Raw genomic sequence first — 23,353 nt, forward strand, 5'->3', positions numbered from 1 at the left:
AGGCTGCCGGGAAGGAAACCCCCTTTCTGCGCAGAGCAGCGCTGAAATAACAGCAGTGGGAGTTACAGAAGGAGAAAGTTGTGATAAGCCAGTACCCACCCCCGCGCGCCCGAGCTGGAGCACTCGGGACGGGGAGCCGAGGAGCTGCTCGGCAGGCGCGCTCGCAGCCCAGTCACATCGCTGTTCGTAGCGGTGTCACGCCGTTTCACAGGCCAGTGCGTGTTGCTGAAAGGTCTCAAAAGCGCTTCTTCAGTTCGTGTGTTTGTCTGTTCACTTGAAAATTGAAATAGTATTTTTTGAAAGATGGACAAGAGCAAGAAAACCCTCCAGCTCACAGAGCCTGAGGAAGCGATGTAAAAAAAATAAAACTGCACTATTTTTCTTTGGTATGTTGGGAATGTACTATACAACTCTGTTTAAGCCACAAACAAATCTCCGCGAACTTTGCTGTATTTGTTACAACATTCTGTCTAATCGTATTTTAAAACTACTGTGTATTGACTTAATCATTTTTGTTTGGAGCAGACTACTGTATTGCTCAATTATTTATGTTTAAATGTAACATATGAATAAATACTTATCTTCGAGGCATTCTGTGGAACTCTCTGGAAGCGATTTCTCTCCCCCCCAAGGTAATTTCAGAGACAGAACAGGGAGTCCTAAGGTCAGGGCTGTCTGCGAAAAGTGCAATATGTAATTAATGTTTCTATGACGAGCGCGTGTGAGCTGTTGTACTAAATAGGTCATCACCAAAGGGACTGCTGGCGTCCCTTCGATGGCTTTAAGGGTAGATTTAAGTTGCACGCAGCGCCTGCCTAGGAACACCCCCGGCCACAGCCTGAGCCTGGTGCCAGAAACCCTGGGGCAGGAGCGGGAGCAGCAGCCGGCCCGTGACAAGTGCTAAAAAAATAAAAGTTCCACCCTGCAATTTTAGGCCCGGTGGTGCCACAGCCAGCGTTAAACCCAACCGAGTTGTTGGGCTCGCAGGAGGGATCCTCCTCCACCGCTCCCAGTCCCCCTGCAAACCCCTTAAACCCCAGTTGCCCCCGCCCCGCCGCAGTGACCCTCCGCTCCCTTTTTCAGAGGGTGCCGCCTTACCCACCGCTGGGTTTGCTGCTGGCAGGTTTTGCAGCAGTTTTCCAGGTTTTTAGGCTGGAAAGCTCTGCCCGGCAGCGGGTCCCCGGAGGATAACAGAGCATTTCCTCGTTCTACTGTAAAACCGCCAACAAATGCCTCTGCTAAAGGGTAGGTGCAGCCACCCCCAGCTGCTGCTCATGGCTGTTACAGCTGTTAGTCGTGTATTTATCCCTAGAGAAGGGGTAAGCCCTTTATGAAGTGTATCCAAAGACACGTTGGCTTAAATAACCTTCCAGCGCCACCATGTCCTCTGCCTTGACCTCGTCTGCATGGTGGAACTTGGGGTGGGCAGGGAGACACGAGCGCTACAGCTGGGGTCACACACTGGCTTCTTTCCTACGGGACCTTCTTCCCTACGACACCACGCACCCCCCCAGTGTTCTCTGCAGCTTCTCAGACACTTTTAAAGTAGATACTTAGACAGCTGTCCCCCAGAGCTGTAGCAACAGGAATTCATTTCAGCAAGTTGCAATCCCAATGAAGTTTCATCACCACGACAGCCTCACTGCTCCAGACTGCCAGAAGAAAACCAAACTAGAAGAAACCTCCACCGTTCCCTGCCCCTCTCCGTAACCCCAAGCCAGTGCTGGCAGCCTGGTGATGTTCCAGTCGCTCCCCCCACGCCACCACCAGTTTTGCCACCCACAGCAACTTCGGCCCTAACAGTTCAGTGCCACACCTTACGCTATCCGACTAACTACTCCAAGGCCTGCCTCCCCTTTCCAGTAGCTCACCTAGAAATGCTTTTAATAAAATAATAATAAAACCAACGAATAATAAAAAAACCAAACCAAAAAAGCTGACGCAGTGCAAGCACACGAACCACAAATGCGACGCCGCACCCCTCCCACACCTCCGCTCCCCGCACCGGGCTCTCGGACGCTGCGGTAAACCCACACGAGAGCCCCGGGCAGGGGAGAGACACCCTGTGCTGGCAGCTGCCGCTAGATGAGGCTGTCAGCCCGGGGACGGGGGGCTGCCGGCCCCCTCCCTCCGCCCGCTGTGTGTGCACGGAGCTCCCCCACCGCCCCCGTACGCGGCCCGCGAGGAGCCGGCCGGGAACGCTGGGGCTGGGGCCGGCGGTGGATGCTCGAGGGCGTCCCGGCGGTTTTTGCCCCTGAACGTGCCCCCCGAGTGCCCCCGGTGCCATTCACCCCCGGGACACCCGCAGCCCGGCACAGCGCCCTGCCGGGCAAGTCCGCAGGAACACAGAACACCCCAAGAGCCCCGCGCCACGGCCCAGCCCTTCGGGAGGTGACATCTCCCTGCCACGTCTCCTTTTTGAAAGTTCTGGATGTAAGAAAACCTGCGATGAACCATGCGGTGCGAGCACTCCGCCGTGCCCAGCAGGCCGGTACCAGGGCCTGTGCGCACAGACGCGCTCCAGGTTCGCTGTTTTTTTCTTGTTTGGGCTTTTTTTTTGGATGCACGCTTGGACCAACCTTTGCTACAGCTCAGCAACAATTCTAACGACTCTACCAGACCCGCAACAATTGTTTTTTTTTCTTTTGCTCTTGTCGAGACACCAGTTCTGCCACTTCGCAACATAAAGGCCACACTGCACGTCCCCTGTGCAACAGCCACGGTAAAACGCGCCACCAGCACCCCAGCCCCACGCGCCCTGCCGCCCACGCTTGCCAAAGCCCGCAGCAGCTCACCGGCTGGTCCCGGCACCCCTGGCTGTGCTGGAGAAGCCAAACAACTGCCGAGGGTTGCGGGGCTGACGACTTCCTTTCGAGGTGCCCCACACAGGTGTCCCGCAGGCAGGGAGCACAGCCCACCGGCTCAGGACCCCTCCACCAGCCCCAGGTGCGGCCGAGACAGCACCAGCCGGCCCAGCTGAGCCATCACCAGAGTCACCTGGCGGCTGCTGCTCTTCCAGCCCGAAAAGCCGCCACCCCCGAACCGTATTCTAATATATAACCCAGAAGCTTATGCAGACCTGTTGTAAGGTTTGGCTGGAGACCAGACTATAAAATACTCTGATGAACAGAATCTCGCATGCCAAGAAAGCGGGCAAAGAGCGCTCAGGCCACCTCCATGATAACGGTGGCAAGTTACAGGGCTGCCTGGGCTGGTTAATAGCATCGAATTACCCAAACCCCGTGCAGGTGCTGCTGGGGCTGACCAGGCACCTACAATGAGTCTTAACAGGGTTTCAGTGGAACAGCTGCGTTTGGAAAACCAGCTGGGCACCAGTAAGAGCCCCTCGGCAGGCTGGGGCGGCAGGGGGGTCTGCACCCCGAGGCTGTTAAAACCCGCGGCAGCACTGGCCCTGCCCCGGCCCTCCCGGGGCACGAAACACCCCAAAGCCCCTTCCCGGGGCTGTCCCGGCGGCTCTGAAGCTCTGGTGGCCGCTGAGCCCTCCCCGAGCCCCCCTGACTCCCCCGAACCCCGCTGAGCCCCCCCCGACCCCCCCGGCCCGCTGTCCGGGCGGCCCCCCCCCGCATTCACCGCCTGGGGGCCGCGGGGAGCGGAGCCGCCGCCGGCCCCCGCACTCACCCCGCAGCCGGGGAAGCCGGAGGCCCCCGCCCCCGCTCACCGGGCTGGGGAACGGGGAGCCCGGCATTGGGCTCGGCTCGGCCCGGTTCCGGCCCCTTCTCGCACCGGTGCGGCCCGGGGCCCGGCTGCCGTCAGGCGCGGAGGGTCCCGCCCCGGGGTCCCGGGCCCGGCCGCTCGGTGCGGGCCGGCACCGCCGCCCCGCGCTGGGGACAGGTGCGGGCCCCGGTCCGGCCTCGGTGCGCGTTGATTCGGGCTCACCCGGCCGCGGGGGGCACAGCCGGTGCCGCACGGCCGCGGGGGACAGTGCGTCCGCCCCAGCGTGACACCGGCGCAGCCTCGGCGTCCCAGCGCCGGGGGTCCCGGTCCCGGTAACGCGGGGGCCACGTCCTCGCTGTGCCCGGCGCCGCGTCTGCCCGCTGTGAGCGGGAGGCGTCGGGGCGAGGGCGGAGCGCTGGGACCCCAGACCCCCGGCGGGACCTCCGCGGCGCGGCCGGGCCGGTGCTGGCGGCCGGGGGGGCTTCGTGCCGCGGGGACCCGCGCCCAGGCCGGCCGGACAAACCGCGGGCGGGTGCAATCAGCGCTTGATTCTCGCTCTGCCGCGCATCGCCCTTCGGCACCGGGCTGCTCGGGGCTCCTGCGGGGGTTCCCCCCTGGCAGCCCGCAGCAGGGAGGGCACTGCCAGCCCCCAGCCCCCCGCACGGTGCAGCACCCACACCAACGTGGCGCACGGGGAGCTGCCTGCCAGCCAGACGGGGACAAACCCGCAGGGCGGGCGCTGGGGGTACCTCCCTGGAAGCAAGCACTGTCTGCCATGGGCGAGCCTCCATCCCCGGCGAGCTGCCGAGGGCTCTGTGCCCTGCCACCAGCGCTCCTCCACACTCAAGACTCATTTTCACAGCACAAAGAAAAGGGTGCAAAATTAACGGGCCTCATCCTGAGCCACAGCAGAACCAGCCGTGCAACCCTTCCGAGGGGGCACGACCGCACCGGGCGGTCAGTAAGAATCCTGATCCCTGGTGCAGGGCCTTCATGTCCACTGCCCGGATGAGCAGAGCCAGCCTTGGCCACTCGGTTGGAAACAGCCAAACACAACGGCTGCACCCATCTCGTGCTGTGCTTATGGCAGTATTTAAATAATTCAAGATTTGGATTATTATTTCCAAGTTCTGTGCAACAGGAAGAGAGTGATGCTGTGACCGACCCTACCCACAGCCCATCTTCCTTAACTCTAAACATCTGTTCCCAACAACTGGTGTTTGACTAAGGGGGGAAATAATCTAAAAATAGTGTTACAATCAATTTTAATCTGCTCAAAATGGTAACGAGGGATGGAAAACAGGCAAGAAGTATGAGAGTTTGCCTCTCCTCACTCCGGTACCTTTTAGAATTAACATAAGAGTGAAAAGAACAACTGTCCGCTCCAGAAAAAACCAGATGCAGAGTCTAAGACTCGCCTCACCTGCGAGGTGCTCAGCAGCTGCCCCCCTTGTCCCACCCCCTCAAGGCCATCAGGTCCCAGTGCAGCTGAACGGCTAATTACACTTAAGCAAGTGCCTAAAAGTCAACGGACCGAGCCAGTGCCTGCTCAGGTAAGCAGAGGTCGACGGATTTATCTGGCCCAGACCGCTCGCCTTCGCTGGGGACACACATCACCGAAAGCAAAGGGGCTAAACAAGCACCCGCTGTGTCCTCACAGCAGGCAAAGTGCGTCTGCTCCCCCGCCCCCCGCCTCCCTCCCCAGGCGCACCAGGGGGGGTCTCCAAACGCCCCTCATCCCCGCCCAATCTGGAACAATTTTCACACTTTTTTTTTTTTTTTTTTTTTAATGCAAAAAATTCACTCAGGATGCAAACCAGTCCAAAAGAGACACAGGCTACATACAAAAATCAGAGACACAATAAAGTCTTGCATTGAATGTCTATACGTATATAAACAGGCGTGCATACGGACAATCACACCGATACCGACACAAGCAGCAATAGCCTCACCTCCATCTAAACCACTCAAAGGCATTTCACGTTTTTTTTATTTCTTTTATTCTTTTGTTACAGAAGGCCACTTTTAATTAAAACAAAGATAAACGAGACAAGTAGTCCAACGCCAGCAGGCAGCGGCCCGGCCAGCCTTTGGACCCGCACGGTGCCATGCTGCATGCCAATTAGTTGGTGGTGCATTTCCTACCCGGACAGACTGCGTACAGTTTTAAAAGAGCAGAAGCCTCTGCAGAAGGGACATCACCTCTGTGCAGCTCTCTGCTATAGAACACAAACCCTGATCCCACCGGGGGCCGGCGGCTGCCCAGCTGGGACACCGGAGCCCTTCGCGCCTCCGACACGCAGCATTCAACCCCGGCACAGACCACAGACAGATACACGCTCGCTCACACACACACGCACACACACATGAAAAGGGGTCCAACCGCAGCAGCTGCTTCAGCTGTTTCCCAGGGTGTGAGAGGTGGGTCGCTGGCTGACACCACCCCACCTCCCCGCCATGTCCCTGGCCCTGGGAACGAGGCAGCCGCTGCCACTGCACTGTGCGTGCACCCCAGGACCAGTGTGGAGAACAGCCCACGACCCACCGCACCACGACCCCAGCAATGCCACGGGTGTGGGAAAACCCTCCTGATGGCTGCTGTCCTGTCCCCTCCGATTCAGCTGGTTTGCACAGCCTTGAGTAGCCCAGGCACGAGCAAAGGGGGGTGCTCCCCTGCCGTGCTGACCGGCGTGCAGCCCCTGCTCCTCCCCGGGTCAGCATCCCCCTTCCCAAGCAAACCCCTCACTGCTCAAGACCCTTCAGGGTGCCCCGCTCCTGAACATAAATCACAGAACAAGCATGCGATTCCTTCTCTGTGGATCCTCTTCATAAAAGAAAAATGCGCAAGAAATGCTTTTGGTCAAAAGCTGGCTCTCAGGCCCACCAAAGCTGTTTAACACCAGGGCTGGTGAAACAGGGCTGCCCCATGCTCGGCAGCCGCTACATGTCCGTCCTTCGCTCGCTCTTTGCAAATCAAACACCAGCAGAAACACGGCCTTGTTTGAAAGGCAACGGTCTGGCTCAGACTCAAACCAAAGTGATTTGTTTTACAGAACGGTGCAGTTCGCAAGACATTTTCAACTCTGGGAGCTGGGCTGCACCTGAAGCCCTGCACGGCCAGTCCCCACTCTGCAGCGGGCAGCAGCCACCAGCAGCAGGGCCAGCATCCTCCAGTCTCTCCTCAGTCTTTCCTGAGATCAGCGGTGGTTTTGTCTGGGAAAGGTGTGAGTCAAGACCTGAGGATGTGGCCCCACGGCCGCAGCACACCGGCTGAGCTGGAGGTGCCAGCGGTGGGAGCCCTGGGGGAAGCTGCTCCCAGAGCCTGGCTGATGCTGGGTCTGGGCACAGGTCACCGCGTCCCCAGCAGTGGTGGCATGACTGAGACTGTGGACGCTCTCAATAATGCCAGAGTTTCTCCAGCCAAGACAATCCCTCACCCTGTATGAAGACAGGAACATAACCCTAAGCAGGGCTTTAAAACCCAGCTCATGAATCGGGAATTCCAAGACTTCCTACTGCTTGTCCACCCGAGAGCATGCAAAAAATGGCTATAATGACTTCTGGTACTTTGTCTGCCTCTTTAAAAACTCCTCCCTCTTCCTTTTAGTTCTAGAAAACCTGAGCAATCGGAGGATGAGCAAAGGACAGCGGCAGCTCCAGCCAGGACCACCACAAATGACACACAGCACGAGGCAGGGACCAGCTCGTGCCAGCGGTGCCCGTGCCGGCACCAGACCGAGGCGTTCACAGGACCAGCCTCGCACACACCATGCTCCAACTCCTGCTGCGGGCAAGCGAAGTGCACACAGGCAGCATCAGCCACGCACCCAACACACACCAACACACCGGCCCGCTGCCCCTCAGACCTCATTCAAGCAACTGCAGAGAATGTGGGAAACCAGGTCATTTCCCTTCCCAAGCTAACCTACAGAGGGTTCTGGCTCATTTTTATTGGTGAGGTCAGGAATACAGTCCTGTATCTGAAGTGTCAGCTGCAAGAACTTTTTTCAGGGTAATTTTAAAAGTAGCAGTTTGGGTTTATTCCTCTCTGCCTGCACTTGGCAGGTGAGAGTGGAAAGCAGCCTGAAGCAAAGCCGTGGACGTGCCGGCTGCCAGCCCGCTCAGCCCACTCCTCGGCAGCTGACCCGGCTTCGCCACGCACCGGGGCAGCCGTGGGGGCTCCCTCAGGCAGGCTCGGCTCAGGGGAGCAAACCTGCTCATCTGCTGGGAGGGCGCCGTCCAGCTCCCCAGCCTGGGTAAACTGAGAAAGCGGGAGAGCATCTTCCCATGCGACGGTAGCTGGCCGAGGGGTTTGCTCACACAGGTCGGCTGGTGTCCATTTCAAACACACACGACCGTGTCGGCTGAAGTTTTAAGCACAGATGAAGCTTCTGAGCATGTTTTTGCTGTCGGTAGTGTGACATGAACCGTGGCAAGCACGCAGGCTGCGAGGCCGGGAAGCTCAGCGCTGTGGGTGACGGGCCCAGAGCCCAGCCTGGGTGGAAGCACCCTCACTAACCTACAGGCTCCCAGTCAGGCTTGACAGGACAGGAACATTTTCTTGAAAACTACTACACAGAAAACCCATTTGCTATTTTTTCTGTGGTATGGTTACCAATAACTAATATTATTCAACAACAGAAGAGATTTCTTGTAAATTTCATATTTATTGAATTTTTTGGGACAAATTAGATCTTCTGAATCCCAAAGTGTACATATATATATATTTATATATAGCTTTCTCCATAGGGAAAACACATATATCAAAGGAGGAGAGACATTTCTAAAGTGCCCCTTGTTATACAGTACTGAACATGACTTCTAAGAGCATTAGCGTAAATCTGAAGTTTCTGAGCAGGAATGACAGACGTTTGGAAAGAGGGGCTGTGGGTTGCTCTTTTCCCCACAGAACCGGAAGAAGTTTACTGGTTTTAAAAAATAAACAGAAAAACCCCAAAGAAACATTTCTGGTAGCCGTGGAAAAGGCAGAACAGAGCAGGGGGACCTAAGATGTCCAGAGCAGCTTACAGGCTGGCCAAGCGGCACAAGCTGTTCTTCAAATGAAGGTGAACACCGATGAAGGGGTTTAGACACAACTCCAAGGGGGAAAGAAAAACTGGCAAAGATGTGGGACCTGTATGTGAGCAGGGCAGCGAACCTGTTAAGCTTTAAACCGTAAGGAAGCTAAAGAGGAGGAGGTCAGCAGCATCACCTGTCCATACAGTAAAGGCCATCAAATAATCCACCAGAAAGCTCATTTGCCTGTATCAAATAAAATGGGAACTCCCCATCCCACACCCCTTTCACTGTGGAAAACACAGAGCAGCTGTATGCCTGGGTCACTGCTAGCTACCAGTATGGATCCTGGGATAAGAAGCCAACGGGGCTAAGGTGGGCACAAAGTTTTCAAGGCAGACAGCAAGCAGTCATGCAGACGGCACGTCAGAAGTGCAGGACCAACCCGTGCAGCCTGACCTCGCAGGTCCTGCCAACACGGTACGCAGGGAACATCGGGGACACAAAGGGGCTCCTGGCCAACACTCGCATGCTGAGCCCCGCTTCCCATCCTGGGCCTTTTCTCCTTCAATAAGCTCAGCCACTCCTGACTAGAAATGAGGCTTCCTGCCTCGATTTTGTTATTTTGTGAGCGCAAACAGTGAAGAAAGGCAGAAAGACGCTTCCTCCCCCTCCTAACACCGCTACAGAAGGCAAAGCCACGCAGTTCCTCCTAAGAAGGGAGATGACCCTGTTGCCAATACTCAAGTTTTCAACATTTTCTGATGAGGAACAACTGTCTTGGTACCTAACGCTGATCTCCAAATACTGTCACAGAAACACAACGTCCCTGGGAAAGCACCCGCACACACAAGGAGTCGATAAAGCCCCGGCAATTCTGCTAACCCCACCATGCTCATGGTGCCCTACAAGTGAGAACAATCTGTTTAAATGTGGCTTAAGGATAAAGAATCCTTAAAGATGTGTCCATTCCGCTGTAGAAACTGTGCTAGCAACACAGGCAAGAGCTTCCTGGACTCAAGGATGCAAGAAAAAAAAAAAAAAAGTGTCAACTACAGAGCAACCCAGGGCTTCATAAACAGATTTAATGCAATTCTCAGCCATGTCTGCTCAGAAGGCACAATCACGCTTGATCTCTGTTTGCAGTAATTACTCCTGCTTCCAGCAGCTTCAACCACAGCATGGACGGTATGGAGCTGGCAAGTTTTCTTAAACCTCTGCCACCGTTCTCAGCAGCCCACAACCAGGCAAAAGCCCTGCTGGAGTCACCAGGAATTTTGGGCAGGCTATGGATCATGTTTTCCTGCAGAAGATCTCGACCCAAAACAAGATGTAACCAGCCAGCACAGCGAAGGTGTGACCGCAAAGCCCTGCCTTACCTCCTCTGAACGGGTGTCACTCCCGCAGCATACCTGGTCAGATACTAGCAGGGACCATCTTCCCATCCTGCCCCAAGGAAAACTTCTGCTGGCTACAGCAGGAATTTTGCCTGCGTTAAGGACTACAGAGTATTTGTTTTCAGAAAGAGAGGAAGACAAAGAAGAGATCATTAATAGCAGTACTACACACAAACCGGTGCAAGGACCGGCATATTCAGTCAGCAATGAAACATGTCCTAAGCAACTTCCCAGCCAGGCTGGCAAGTACCAGCAGAGCCAAACAAGATCCCTCCTCTCGTGACTCCGTGGGAGTTTGCGGTTGACTTCAGTGAGATCTGACCTAACCACCACCAAGGATGAACAAGAGGGTCACTTAGGATGAGGGGTTGTTCTTTGGTGCACGCCTCACTGTAGTCTGTAAGACACAAGTTATACATACTGATCTTCTGGAGTATACCGTTATCCTGTACAAGACTAGATTATTTCCATCCCCACCCCCCCACCCCCCCAAGAAAAAAAGATGTCAAAATCGCTTGCACTTCTAAGATAACCACATTTATCCCTTTCCTAATTATATTGACTCCCACACAAAAACGTGGTCAGTTCAGGAACAAACTAACAAAATCAACCCATGCAGCAAATCTACTTAATTTCTGTTGGTCTTCTTGTCCCTGGTCGCACTCTATCAGGCCACATCAACATATTGCAAGTTGCCAGCACAAAATACCTGCCTCTGCAAAACAAAAATGAACCCAAGAAACCTGGGGGCCTGGGACTGGCAGGAGAAATCCTGAAAGGGGGAGTGCCATGCACAGAGATCTGCAAAATCAATTATTGCATCAGCAAAACCAAGCCAAAACAAAAAACAAAACCCCCCAAAAACATCCAAACAAAGCATTGTCAACCATTAAAATAATAAAAAACTTTTTTTTTTTTTGACACAGCTATAAAAATCAAGTCATTTATAAAACTGCAACAAATGAAGTCCGCTTGTGTATTCTTTTTCCTTTTATTAGACAGGACAGAGAATTTCCTTAAAATGCCGTAACAAGTCACAGTGATTCTAGATGGTTTTTTGAAATGTAATATATTGACGGGAAATACCTTTAACATGGTTTACCTTTAACATGGTTTAACTTGGTTGTTGGTTTTCGTGTGGGTTTTCTTTTTTTTTTTTCTTTTTTCTTTTTTTTTTTTTTTTGTTGTCTACTGTAGATGTACCCTGGTCCACCAAACCATCTACCTTAAAGTTTCTTGTTTAGAGAGGACACTCTGTCTTCTTCCTCCAAGAATGAATTTTGTCTAATAATCCTGCAAAATAATCAACCTTACAAAAGGCCTTCTTCAAATGTTATATTTATATATATATGTATATACATATATATACACACACATACACACATATATATAAATATAGACTTCTATGATTTTTTTTCCCATTCTACGCAATGTCTCAATAAAGAGATCATCAATTTTTATTCTACAAAGAAGCAACACATAAAAGGGGAAAATTAAAAGTCTTAAGAACATCATATCCATATTTCACTGATTACACATAAAAGGAAAAAAAATCACCATGAACAACTGTCTTTGAAGTTTTCTCAGATTAGCAAAATTCAAGTGCAGAGAGGCCCTGTCTCTCGCTGCCAGCAGCAGGCTGGTTACTGGGCGGCTGAGGACAGCCCAGCCCGGCACCTTGCCACTCAGCGTGTTCTGCACTTCCCTCCCGTGGAGTTGGACGTGGTTGGAATGTATGGAGTTTAGGAAAGGTTCCCAACAAAGACCTCGCCGTCGGACGATCCCCTCTAGGCCAGCTTCAGTGTGCTCACTGGGAATGATGGCATGGTCACCATAGTCACTGGATTTAGGACCGTTTGCCCAACTAACTGCGGGTGATGGACAACTTGGGTTCCTACAGCGGGCTTGGCCATCACCGCTTGCTGACCAAGGTTTGTGGTTCCATTCACTTGCTGGTGCGAGATCGTGTGAGCAATATGGCTCACCACGGGCTGGCTGACGGCCACGGGCTGAGGGTAGATGGGCAGCTGCTGGCCCAGGTGGGCCATGTGGTTGATGGTGGCTGGGTGCACAGTGATGTGGCCAATAGGCTGAGCAGCAGTGGTAAGTTGCACAGGGCTGGATGTGGAAGGTGCAATGTGAGCAATGTGCTTGGTCTGTGGACCCTGAATCACGTGGTTGACAGTCTGAATGACCGAAGCGTGGGTAGTGGCGGTGTGGGCGATAACAGTCGATTGCACTGTCGAAGCCGCCACGATGTGAGTCTGTGCAGGGACGATCGCCTGCGGCTGGACCAGTGCTTGTGTCTGGATGGGAGGCTGTGAGTGGGCTGGGGTTTGTTTCTGCTGGATGGACAGGTGCTGAGGCAGAACTGCCGGGTGGTGGGAAGCAGCGTTTGAAGGGACGGCTTTCAGGAGCTCTGGGTGCTGGCGCTGGGTTAGTTTTGGTAATGAGTTCACTGGCCTGTCATCTTCCATGTCTTCATCCATGTTATCTTCACCCTCTGAAAAAATGAAAGGAAGAAACTCCCATAAAAAAGAAAGCAGAGCACAAACTGGACTAACCAGCCTCCCTAAAAGCAGCACAGACAGAAGAAACAACAGCTGGAGGAGTCACTGAGCTAGGGGCAGATGGCATGGCACAGCGCTGCATGGCACACTCCACTGAGCCCCGCGTGGGGTGGCACACCCCTCTCCTCCCTGCCTGTGGGCCAAGGACCTGTAGCCAGGCAGGTGTGACTACCTCGAAGCCCCAGCTAGAGAGGGGTGCTCACAACAGGCTGAGAGATCTTGCTCAGGAATAAGAGATCTCACTCGTTAGGCAAGGGGAGCAACGTGAGCAGAGGCAGATGCAGAGCACCGGGCGTGAACGCCATCTGGGCTGAAGAGGCTCCTTCTGAGAAGGGGACCAGGGTTTCCTTTCCTGTCCAGTTGTTCCACCAACCGGTACCACCCCTTCTGCTTTCAGAGCAGGAAGGAAACAGCCATGGAGCAACATGGCAGCAAGTTCCTTGTCTGATTCTGGAAAATGGACTCTCGTCCAGTCCAGGAACTAATGAAGGAATGCAGGAACGTGCTGAGCCTGCAGAGATCAGGAAGACGAGCAGGGCACCTTGCACTGCCTGCTCTAAAGCCAGCCATGCAGTACAGATTAAAAACCTCGGAAGATACAGAAGCAGCAGGAAAACCAGGGAAGACATTTCCCTTTTGGCAAGCTGTGTGGTTAGTAGTAGCTTGAAGCGATCATTTTCAGCAGAGACCAGCTGGAGAGGTGAACAGTTGACACTCCTATTGACAAACCACTCCTACTCTCAACTTCCATCAGCCTACACTTGGGAGTCTATGAGTACGTTCAGAGGTGATGACCTGATACAAACCCGAATGAACCAGAAAACTCAGGTTTTCCATTCCTGGAACCTGCTGTATCATCTGCCCGGTGTGCCAAGAGCAAATGCTGTCACGATTCGAAGGAACTGCTGCAAATGGTTATGGATTGCTACAGCCTTCTCATCTCTGAAAAGCAAAGCACTGTCCATCCACAGACTGCCTATTCTTCCTGCTGCACCTCACTGGTACGGAGAAAAGCATGCACTCTCCTATCTCAGAAAAACTTCTTACTGGAAACAGCATGTCAGATATTCTTTAGTATCATTTCATCTTCACTGTGAATCCTTTTCACACAACATGAAGGCTCGTTGTTGTTCAAATGCTCTGGTGATCCTTCCTGTACCAACTCCTTCTTCTCTATGTGGCTGAACTCCCTCCCATATCCATGCACAAACAGAATCATAGAATCATACAACCATTCTGGTTGGAAAAGACCTTTGAGATTATCAAGTCCAACCAGTAAATACATCAGGATGCTCATACACCGCTCAGTTCTAATGAGCAGGGATGCATAGTTTGAAAGCAGGGATCTCCACATGAGGTATCAGCGGACTGAATGTGCAAACCTGTGCTTTGTACCTACCTAAAGTTTATGCACAATTTTCAATTTACTTTACACAAGCAGCAGTGTATTATGAGGCCAATATGGATGATTACAAATCGCTTGAAAAGCTTTTGCTTTATTCTGAATGCAAAGAAACCTTGATGATGCTAAATGAAGATCCCCACCACCACTATATAACTGTGTCAGTGGTGTACAGTGATAGTTACAAGAAGAGAAAAGTTGTGGGTACCTGATGCTGTCGAGGTAGATGCCTGGTCATCCTCCGGCTGAACTGTCTGTCGAATAATTCTGTCAATCTCCAAGATGTCCATCCACTGGCTCAACTCGTTCTTCAATTCTGCCAGTCGCTGCTGGGTAGCAATCTTCTCTCTTGCCAGCCTCTCCATCTCATGTTCATATTCTTTTTCCTTCCTCTTTAAAGTCTAAAGGCAGAGGGAAGAAAAAGAAATGTAAGGAAAACAAAGACAAGTACACTAACCTGGTCCCTCCCATGCGCAGAGCTTGCCTTTTTTTAATTACCAGTTACGCTGGTGTAAAATATGTTCAGATATAGTTAAGCCTTTCAAATTCAGGCAGAAAGGGAAAAGAGGAGAACTGGCCACAAAAACCTAAAGGGTTACTCTGGCCAAACGCCTTCTGCCTTCTGAAGGAAAACAGACGAGCCTCCAGAACTGGAACACTTAACTACGTTGAGTCCCTCTAACTCCAGGGGTAAGTTTAAAGCCTAGAACTCCTCAGGAGAAGCTGCAAGGCCTTCCTCTGCAAAGAAGTATTTCTGCCACTCTAAAGACAGAAAAAGAAATCTTCTTCCTGCATGCTTCCTCTTTTGCTCTAACCTCCCCAACAAAACTAAAAAATTAAGAACCAAGAGCACCAAACGACGACTATGACTCATACCTGTAAGGTGGAAGCCAGACCCTTCCCAGCACAGCACTTCCACCCTGCTGACTTCCTAAGCTAAACACAGGACACTGACGGCACATGTGTGCAAACACTGGCAGGAGAGAACGTCTGTAAGGACCCCGACAAACGGCTCGCGGATGCAGCACGCTCGTGGGCCATGAAGCAGACTGTCTGAGGTCCCACGCAGGTGTTTGCTGGAGGGGCAGCAACACAAACCGGGACTCCTCTCTTCTGTTTCAGCCCAAGGGAGCTCCTTGTTGCACTCCAACATCAGTTTAGAGCAACAGGGGTCAACACTCAGCTTCGAACGTCAGCGTCACTTCACCTGCCTTACGAAGTATTTGAAGAGGATTAGGGCTTATTGCAGACTGGCGGGACGGAAGCAAAGGGAGGGAAATGGTGCAGTTCCCGCTGATCGCCAGGCAAAAGGACATGAGACCGCTGTCAGTTAGCCACTCAGAGAGTGAGGCTACAGGGCTTTTACTACAAACATCTACTTCCAAGCATCCCTAAGGAAAGGAAGCATCTACACCAAGAGCAGTGCTCCTGCACGGCAACCGCTGGCCCATGGCTTGAGAAAGGTGGAAAATACCCCACATGCCTGCATGAAGACAGAAATCCCGTGCAGAAAACTCTGCTCTTATGCAGGAAGATAAAACCACAGATGTAGTGATGTATTTCAACAAGGTGCATTTGAGGAGGTAATGTCTTTTACTAAACCAACTGACAGTAGCTAAGGAAAAAAGACAAGCTTCAGGCACACAAGTTCAAGTTGGTCTACACAAAATCACAGTACATTTCCATAACCAGCACATAAACCACAGAGAGAGAGGGAACTTTTTCATGGTCAGAAGAAAAGAAAAAGCACAAGTACTAATTAGCTTCTGAGCAACACACACCACATCAAGAACTCATGACCTAGAAGAGATGGCTAAGAGCCAACAATACCCTGCATCACAGGGGAAATCCTGGAGTCAAATGAGAAAGAACAGTGTATGTTCTCTTCAGCTAACGCCCACTCAGCATTGGGAATCTGATAAGTTCACCAGCAGGGAAGGGAAGAGATTCTGCATCAGTCAGCACAGTATGCAAAACTGGCATACACTGCCCAGTACTATTAATGGGAAATAAAACCCATAGATCTGATGGGGATCAGTTACTGAGCAGTGCAGCAGAAAAGCAATAGCTGATCTTCCCAAAAGGTACTGGTTCACAAGATCTTAAGCCAGTAGTGTAGCACTGAACAGGAGAGAGAACCTGTCCCCCAGTCCAGGTCAGCGCTTACTATAAGCATAAAAGACAAAATAAGTAAATGTGCAAAACCACGTATAGCCTGTCCATTTTTCAAAGCTAAGTTTCACCACTGGGAATCTAAATCACATGCACATATCTGAAAATACCACCTATACGCAGCCTGCACAGATGCTCTGATTTCACTCACCGCTGGCAAACACTGAATTTAAAAGTAAACCTTACACTTAGCAGAGTGGCAGAGGATCAGACTCATGATCTTCTGAATACACACTCTTTATTTCTCTCGGAGTTCTCCAGGACAACTGCAATCAGAACCTGACCTCATGTGTTTCATTGGTTCTGCCGGTCTTTTGTCTCCACTGTTAGCCAGGAATACATTTAAAGCCTTTTCAGCCAGGCCTTTAAAATTCAGCCTGAGCCAACACAATGACTAGGATAGCTCCTGCCTCCTTCGTATAGAAAAGGGTACCTTTGCCCCGATAATAACAAGACAAGGAAGTATTTTTAAAATGGCCAAACAACATGTATTAGCAGGACACAATCATTCCAGATCTGTAAATGGAGACAACTCCTCTCAAAAAGCTTACGCTTTGCCTCCTGGCACAGCTGGCTGTAGCTCAGCTAAAAGCCTCAAAATGGACAGTTTTCAGGCAAAGGGGGCTGTTTGTCCCTCTCGCTGCTTTTTAAACCCTAAGCAGGTAGCAGGTATGCCAACTCCTCAATACTGAAGTTTTATACTGGGAAATCCCAGCAGACATGTAGCCTACAGCTGTGAGAGGCGTTACTGGGGCAGCAGGCTGTCTTTTGGTGCAGGAGACACAGACAAGCAGGGACAGGGACTCCCAGAGCCCTGGCTCTGCACCAGCACTGACTTCTAACCTGGAGATTCACACGTGGCTGAAGCCAAAATCCATATGCTAGTTTATAAGTCTCTTATCCTGCTGAGTGCGGCCAAAGCATTTCGCCTGACCCAGAAAACACGGTCGTGCTGCACATGTGCTTTGATTTCCTTGCAGCCAGAGGATGGGGATGGGATATAGGGATGGCAGGGAAAGCAAAAGCACTGAGAAAGGCGCATGCTCCTGTGCTCAGGTTTAAATATGCAAGAAGATAATTCATCTGAATGTCTTCCCCCTTACTATATAATCAGGAAAGAAGCAAGCAGGAGAAAGTTCAAGACTAAAAATGCTGCGCACAGACATGAGCACAGCTCCTCTCTGCAGCTCTTCTCTCCAAACACGTTCTCCATGCAGGGCATAGCAACGAAAGGGCAGAACAGAGTAACATAGATTTCCAGGAAGAGTAAGCATGAAATCCACGCAGCCGCAGCACCTGTGTTGTGCACAGCACAAGTGTATTTAACCAGATTTGGCTTCCTTCCCTGCTGTGAGAGAAGACTCCCAGCACCAGGGGAAAGCACGACTGAGGTATGGGCAGGGCGGCTGGTAATTAGTTTACAAACTTTTAATTACTGAAACGGCAGGCAAACCCTTAGCAAGCACCAGGACGAGTCTCCCAGCAAGCAGATCCATGGAGCTCACTCTGTTGCTCTCTGGGTACCCCACTCCTCCAGCACAGGCTTTGGGAGCTGGCACTACTCCAAGCCTGGCCCTGTGGGCTCTGCCTCCCGCTGTGCTGCCAGCAGCCCCAGCGCTCCCCGTGCTGGGAAGCGGCTTGATGGGGTGCCAGCTCCTGGCAGCCACTCGCCGCAACCGCACACTCCCCCTGGGGCTCCTGCAAACGGCCCCCCCAGCCGGCGTGCTCTCAGGCTGGGTGCTCTCCAAGGGAAGCTGCTGGGGAGGCTGGAGGAGCAGATGGGCTGGAGTCTCTGCTGGCACTGGTAATCTTTCAAAAACTATTCTAGGATGCAATTCACTGCGGCTCACTTGGTAAAGATGGATCTCCCAGCTGAGCTGCTTTGACCAGATAATGAACTTGGTGTGATTAACTGGAGCCCTCCTCCCTCTCCTGCAGCTCTGCTCCGAGCACTGTCCCGCTCTCTGCGGGCACTGGCCTCGCAGGGAGCAGCACCTTCCCCAGCTCCGCAGGGGCTGTGTGCGTGCCCTGCAAGCAGGAACAGACCCATGGACCCGACCCTGACCTGCCGGCCCCTGTGCAGCAGTGGGCACTCATCTCCTGCACGAACCTGCCGCAGAGGGGCAGAAGTAGGGACCCTCCCAGAATCACTGAAAATCACAGACCCTCCTGCCTTTGTACTTCTTTCCACTGGCAGCTGGTATGGAAGAGGGTCGGTGCATGCCTTCCTGCATCCCCTCTGACCAGCATCACCAGCAGCCCCTTGAACAGAGGGCTATCTGGCATCTGCCTGTCAACACGTTATTTTCTGCAAATCATCCTGCCCATGTCAGGTGCCAGGTTTTTCTGTCAGTCAGTAGAAAGTCCATAGTAAGAGCCAAACCTTAGTCATTCTGACTTTGCTCACCTACGTACTCCCAAACAGAAAACACCTTTAGAGACACGCACTGATCTCCAGTACGTTTTTTCTAAAACAGCAGCAGTATCACAACAGATCCTACACAATAAAAAAAAAAAAAAAAAAAAAAGCAGCCACATAAGTTTTAAAGTAAGAAGCAACCACACAGTCACTCCTTTCATCAAACCCAAGCCTTTGGGATCTTCCAACAGAATTGGCACATAAGGCTAGAGCTGAAACGGGCAGAGGGGACCCTGAAACTACATATAACCAAATGACTAGTTAAGAATGAAATTTCAATAAAAGGAATTCATGTAAATGCCCAACCAGCTGTCTTTGAAGATCTGAAATTTCATTAAGGCACCTGCAGCTGTCTGGTGCCAACCCCTTTGCTTAACCTGGTGCATGAGACATCGACCCTGTTTATTCATGGTGGAAGTCACTGAAGTTATTTGCACTTGTTTTCCCACCTCCTCAGAGAGTGGCGAGGACCGACTGGCACCTGGAGCTGCAGACCCCTGAAGAAGGCAAGGTGTTGCCATCCACAGTTTTGGTTCTGTTCTGTACAAAGCCACAGGGCTCTCACAACCCAAAGCTGGTGAGACTTGAGCACAACCCACATGTACCAAAGAAGGCAGCATGATTTCCACCAGCTCAACAGACACACACATACTCCCCAGTCCCAAGACTGCTCTTTTCCAAGCAACGAACTTCAGCACAGACCCTTCTCCTTATGTCTGTGCAGTGATGATTGTAGGATTTCTTTTTTTAATGTTAAGAAATTGGAAACCTTGGTTGCCCAGGCAACTTGTACTCTGCAGTGTAAGGAAGCTACATGAGCTACAACTTCAGAAGTGAGTTATTTTTCACTTCTATGCACTTAAAAAAATTCCACAAGAGCATCACTTAAAAAAGCCAGTAAATCTTGACCTTGATGTGGGGGAAGCCTATTTATCCTAGGAAGAAACCATGGATTTCCTCATTTTCATGTGAATCCATCCATGGCTTTTAATGGTTGGGAAGTTTTGCAAATCAGCTTCTGGCTCTGGTGAAAATGAGTTGATCGTTTCACTCCAAACATTTATGGTTCTTGCAGTTTAACTCCTAACCGCAGGCAAAATAGGGAGCTGAGGCCAAGTAAAGTGCACTGTACTTGTTTGCTGCAGGGATCGGATTCCCTACAAGAACAATTCTGAACGTGAAAGCTGCATTTAAAAGGTGTTTTTTGACATAGCCACATGCTTCAACACATGTGTAATATAAAGTACAAGAGTGGTCCCATGGAAAGCACACCTGAGTTTGAAGCTGAGAGCAAGTCTTTTGCTCAGAAACACCTGCAGAGGAGCAAGGGCCTGGGACCAGCTCTGACCGTAACCCTCCCCACAGGGCAGGCACCATCCCTGCTGCGCAGAGCAGCTGCTGCTACCCTACGCAGGTAGAAGTGGTGATGAGGAAGCAAGGGCAGCCATGAAGAGGTTTCCTTTATTTAAACAGCCATCACCAAATTAAAATCCATACACAGGTTTGCTCCCCATGAGGATCTGATTTTCCTCCTTTACATGTAGCTGTCAGCTTCAAAGCAGCCTTTACCCACCTTTACCCAAGACCAGCACAACTGCAGTGACAGCAAACACCTGATGCAATAGCAGTTGTAACATTCCAGTCCTGTGCCCATTCTCATGGCTGCTGTTTCAGAGCTGCTAGTTGGTCCTTGTGTGCATCTCACTTGCCGTTATTTGGTAAACAAACCAGACACAAACTACTGTTGTCACTCCGCAGCAACAGTCATTTGTCACTGTAAAGAATTTTCTGTTTTATAGCTGGCTGTAATTAAATTGCTTATTCTTATGTCAAGATTGAAAATAATTCCCCCAATGCTTTCTCTGCGCTTGCCTCCAGAATAATGCTCGCCCCATAGTTGGCATTAGTGAGGTTTAAAAGGCCTTATTAAAAAGCTCCCCTTATAAACGTTATATTAGCAATTTTAAAACAAATTTTCAATTATAAGCTTTTCCAGAAGCTTATTTCAGCTGTTGTGTTCTAGCACATGGCATTCACTGCTTAAAAATTTCTCATCAATGAGCAATCATGCAAGTGACTTCCAATTTTGAGCCAGATTCTTTAACTCTTTGCTACTGGGATTGCAGCCGCTGCAGCAAACCAGAAGCTGCTGGGCCGGGGGAGGTTCCTGAGTGGCAATCCCACCTGCAGGACCTCCAGGCAACTCAGCACAGACCTGATCCAGCTGGTCAGGCTTTCCACTGTTGTATGGAGCTTTGATTCCTACATATAACGGGGGAAAAAAAGCTAAACCCTAAGAAAAAGATCTTGTCTTTGCAGGGACTGCCATGGTGCAACAGATATACAGTATGAGCAGTCTACCAGCCTGTCTCCACAAGTGCTGCAACCAGAAACAAGAAGACAGAGGGATGCTGAGGAATCTGCGGTCCCCAAACAGCCCAAGCCCCCATGGCTCTGTTGGCAGAGGTGCCACACTCACCTGTAGTACTTTGGGGTCTGCATTAGTTACACCAATTTTGGGCATTCCTACTTTGAATAGCGCTAAATTTTCTATCAAGTTCTTCAGGTGCAATGAGCGGTTTATTTAAAGCCCAGCATCTAGAGAAATTTCTTGCCCCAACCTAACCCAACCTGCTGCAATGAAGGAGAGCCCAGGAAAGCAGGAAAACTGAGAGCTGATTCCCCCCACAGCATCAGGCCAGTGTCCCCAGGCTCTGCAGCGAGTGTGCGCACCAGCGGCGGCTGCCTGCACCAGCAAAGGTGACGGCACCCCACCAGAGCCTGCCTGCCAAGGACCTGCTCCTGCACCCTGGACCTCCCGGCCCTGAGCTCCTGCCAATGCCAACAGGCCCTTCAGTCTGCACAAAGCAGCACCAGGCAGGATCAGGCCATCAGCAGAGGTGAGAGCGGTACCTCTCCTTCTGCTTGTGTGAAACCCCGGCTGGTTGCCATAGGAACCAAAGCCATGGTTTCCATAGTAACTGCTTCATTCAGCTGGCTCTTGGAGATGAAATCCCGCAGTGCCGGATGTGCTAGCTTGGTACCACCGACTGGAAAATACAGGACACGGCACAACAGTACCACCGCAGTGAGTGACGCAGCTACCGCACCGCTGCCGCTGTGCTCTCCCCATGCACACTGCCCCACCGAGATCACCCACGTGTAGCTACACCCAGACAGGCTCTACTACAGCAGCTTCTCCAGGGCTTTTCCTGAGACCTTTTCTCTGTATAGAATTACAGTCCCACTTTCCCCAGATACAATGCAAAATCACAACAGGCTCAACCCAAAGCTCTGAGACGTTAACGCAAAGTGCTTGGCACTGGGGGAAACGCGGGGAGGGGTCCTGAGGTGACCAGTTCTCAGTGGATTTTGAGAAGTCATTGCTTGTGTGCTGAGGGAGCGGAGGAGCAGAAAAAGGACTTCAGGCTACCACTGTTTGTGCACCGATTTCAGCCTCCCAAGCTCTCATGAGCACCAAAATAAAACGTGCAGGGTGAAACAGAGACCATCTCACACTACCTGAGGTCTAATCACCAGCACCCGGCAGCAGGCTGATCTGACCCCAGGCATGGCTGTTACCCTGCGGATCCTTAAAGGAGACAAGGCGATCTGCAGTGCGGTGTGAACCTCTGGGACTCACAGACTTTGCCAGCAGGCTCATGACCCAGGTCTTCCATGTGTTTAACCCCCGGACGAGGGAGGCAGCCAAAGAGCGCTGTTGTATTCTGGGAGGTGACCTCACCCTCACACGCATACAGCAAGCACCGTGACTTCAGGAAACGAGCGAGTCATTTGCTGCAGAGGCTGCACCAGCTTTTCTGCTGGTACAAGATAAGTGTGCTGGGCAGGGGCTTGTCATCATCATCTTTTTCTGCACTCACCACCATGCAATCTAGTTGTAAGGGAAGAGATGAATATCTAGATAGAAATACTTCACAGAATAGGAAATCTGCCTGGAGCAGAGAAAGCATGGGAAAATGAGAACATGCATTATTATTTACATTTATTATTTGCACATTGTTAGCACTTAAGACTCCTGACAAAAATACCCCAAAACATCAGGCCATAATATCTGGAATAAAAATACAGCTGAAACATGGCTATTTGCACTGCCCTTGCAGATCCAAGAGGACCCAGGCTCCTGAAGCACTGCTCCCTGGACAAAGTTCAAACACTTACTAAGGTAGAGGGTAGGAAGAATCCAAATCAGGAAGACAAAGAATAAATTCAGAAAACAAAAAGGAAAAACCAAAAAAAAGCAGCAAATTACTGGAACACACATAGTACAAACATAAATCAGGGAAAGACACAGCCATGCCCAGGGGCCAATCACCAAAACCATTCTGGTTTCTACCAGTTTACCAATCTGGTTTACTCCTTGATATGACCCTCAAAGTTAAGAGAGATCCAATGTTAAAAAACCTGAAGTGTTATTTGCAATGACTAGGTATTAAGTTTGGTCACGTGGTTTTCCTATTTTTATTTTTTAAAGTAGTTTCTGTTGTTCACAAAATAAGCAAGATGTTTTTAATGATGCTAATGAATTCTGGATGCCCCAGAGATCCCAAAATACTGTCGTGTTTGTTATTCAGAAAACTGTTATTCAGAGAAATATGTCTCTGGTAAAACTGTAATAATCTTCTGCAAGCAAAAATAAAGTGTGCTGCATTTCAAGGAGCAATTACGATTAACGACACAA

General features: G+C 51.2%; 1 protein-coding gene across 1 annotated transcript in view; it reads right to left on the bottom strand.

The window, feature by feature from the left end:
* Positions 1 to 11,060: 11,060 nt before the first annotated feature.
* The window catches only part of MNT (MAX network transcriptional repressor), a 43,053-nt gene continuing 30,760 nt past the window's right edge, over positions 11,061 to 23,353 (bottom strand). The window contains exons 5-6 of the mRNA XM_055795691.1: positions 14,269 to 14,461; positions 11,061 to 12,591 (exon numbers count right to left, since the gene is read on the bottom strand). Of these exons, the coding sequence (XP_055651666.1) occupies positions 11,876 to 12,591; positions 14,269 to 14,461 (909 nt within the window). The 3' untranslated portion in view covers positions 11,061 to 11,875. The remainder of the gene's footprint in view (positions 12,592 to 14,268; positions 14,462 to 23,353) is intronic.

The sequence above is a fragment of the Falco peregrinus genome, chromosome 2 (assembly GCF_023634155.1).
Source record: "Falco peregrinus isolate bFalPer1 chromosome 2, bFalPer1.pri, whole genome shotgun sequence".
Lineage (NCBI taxonomy): Eukaryota > Metazoa > Chordata > Aves > Falconiformes > Falconidae > Falco > Falco peregrinus.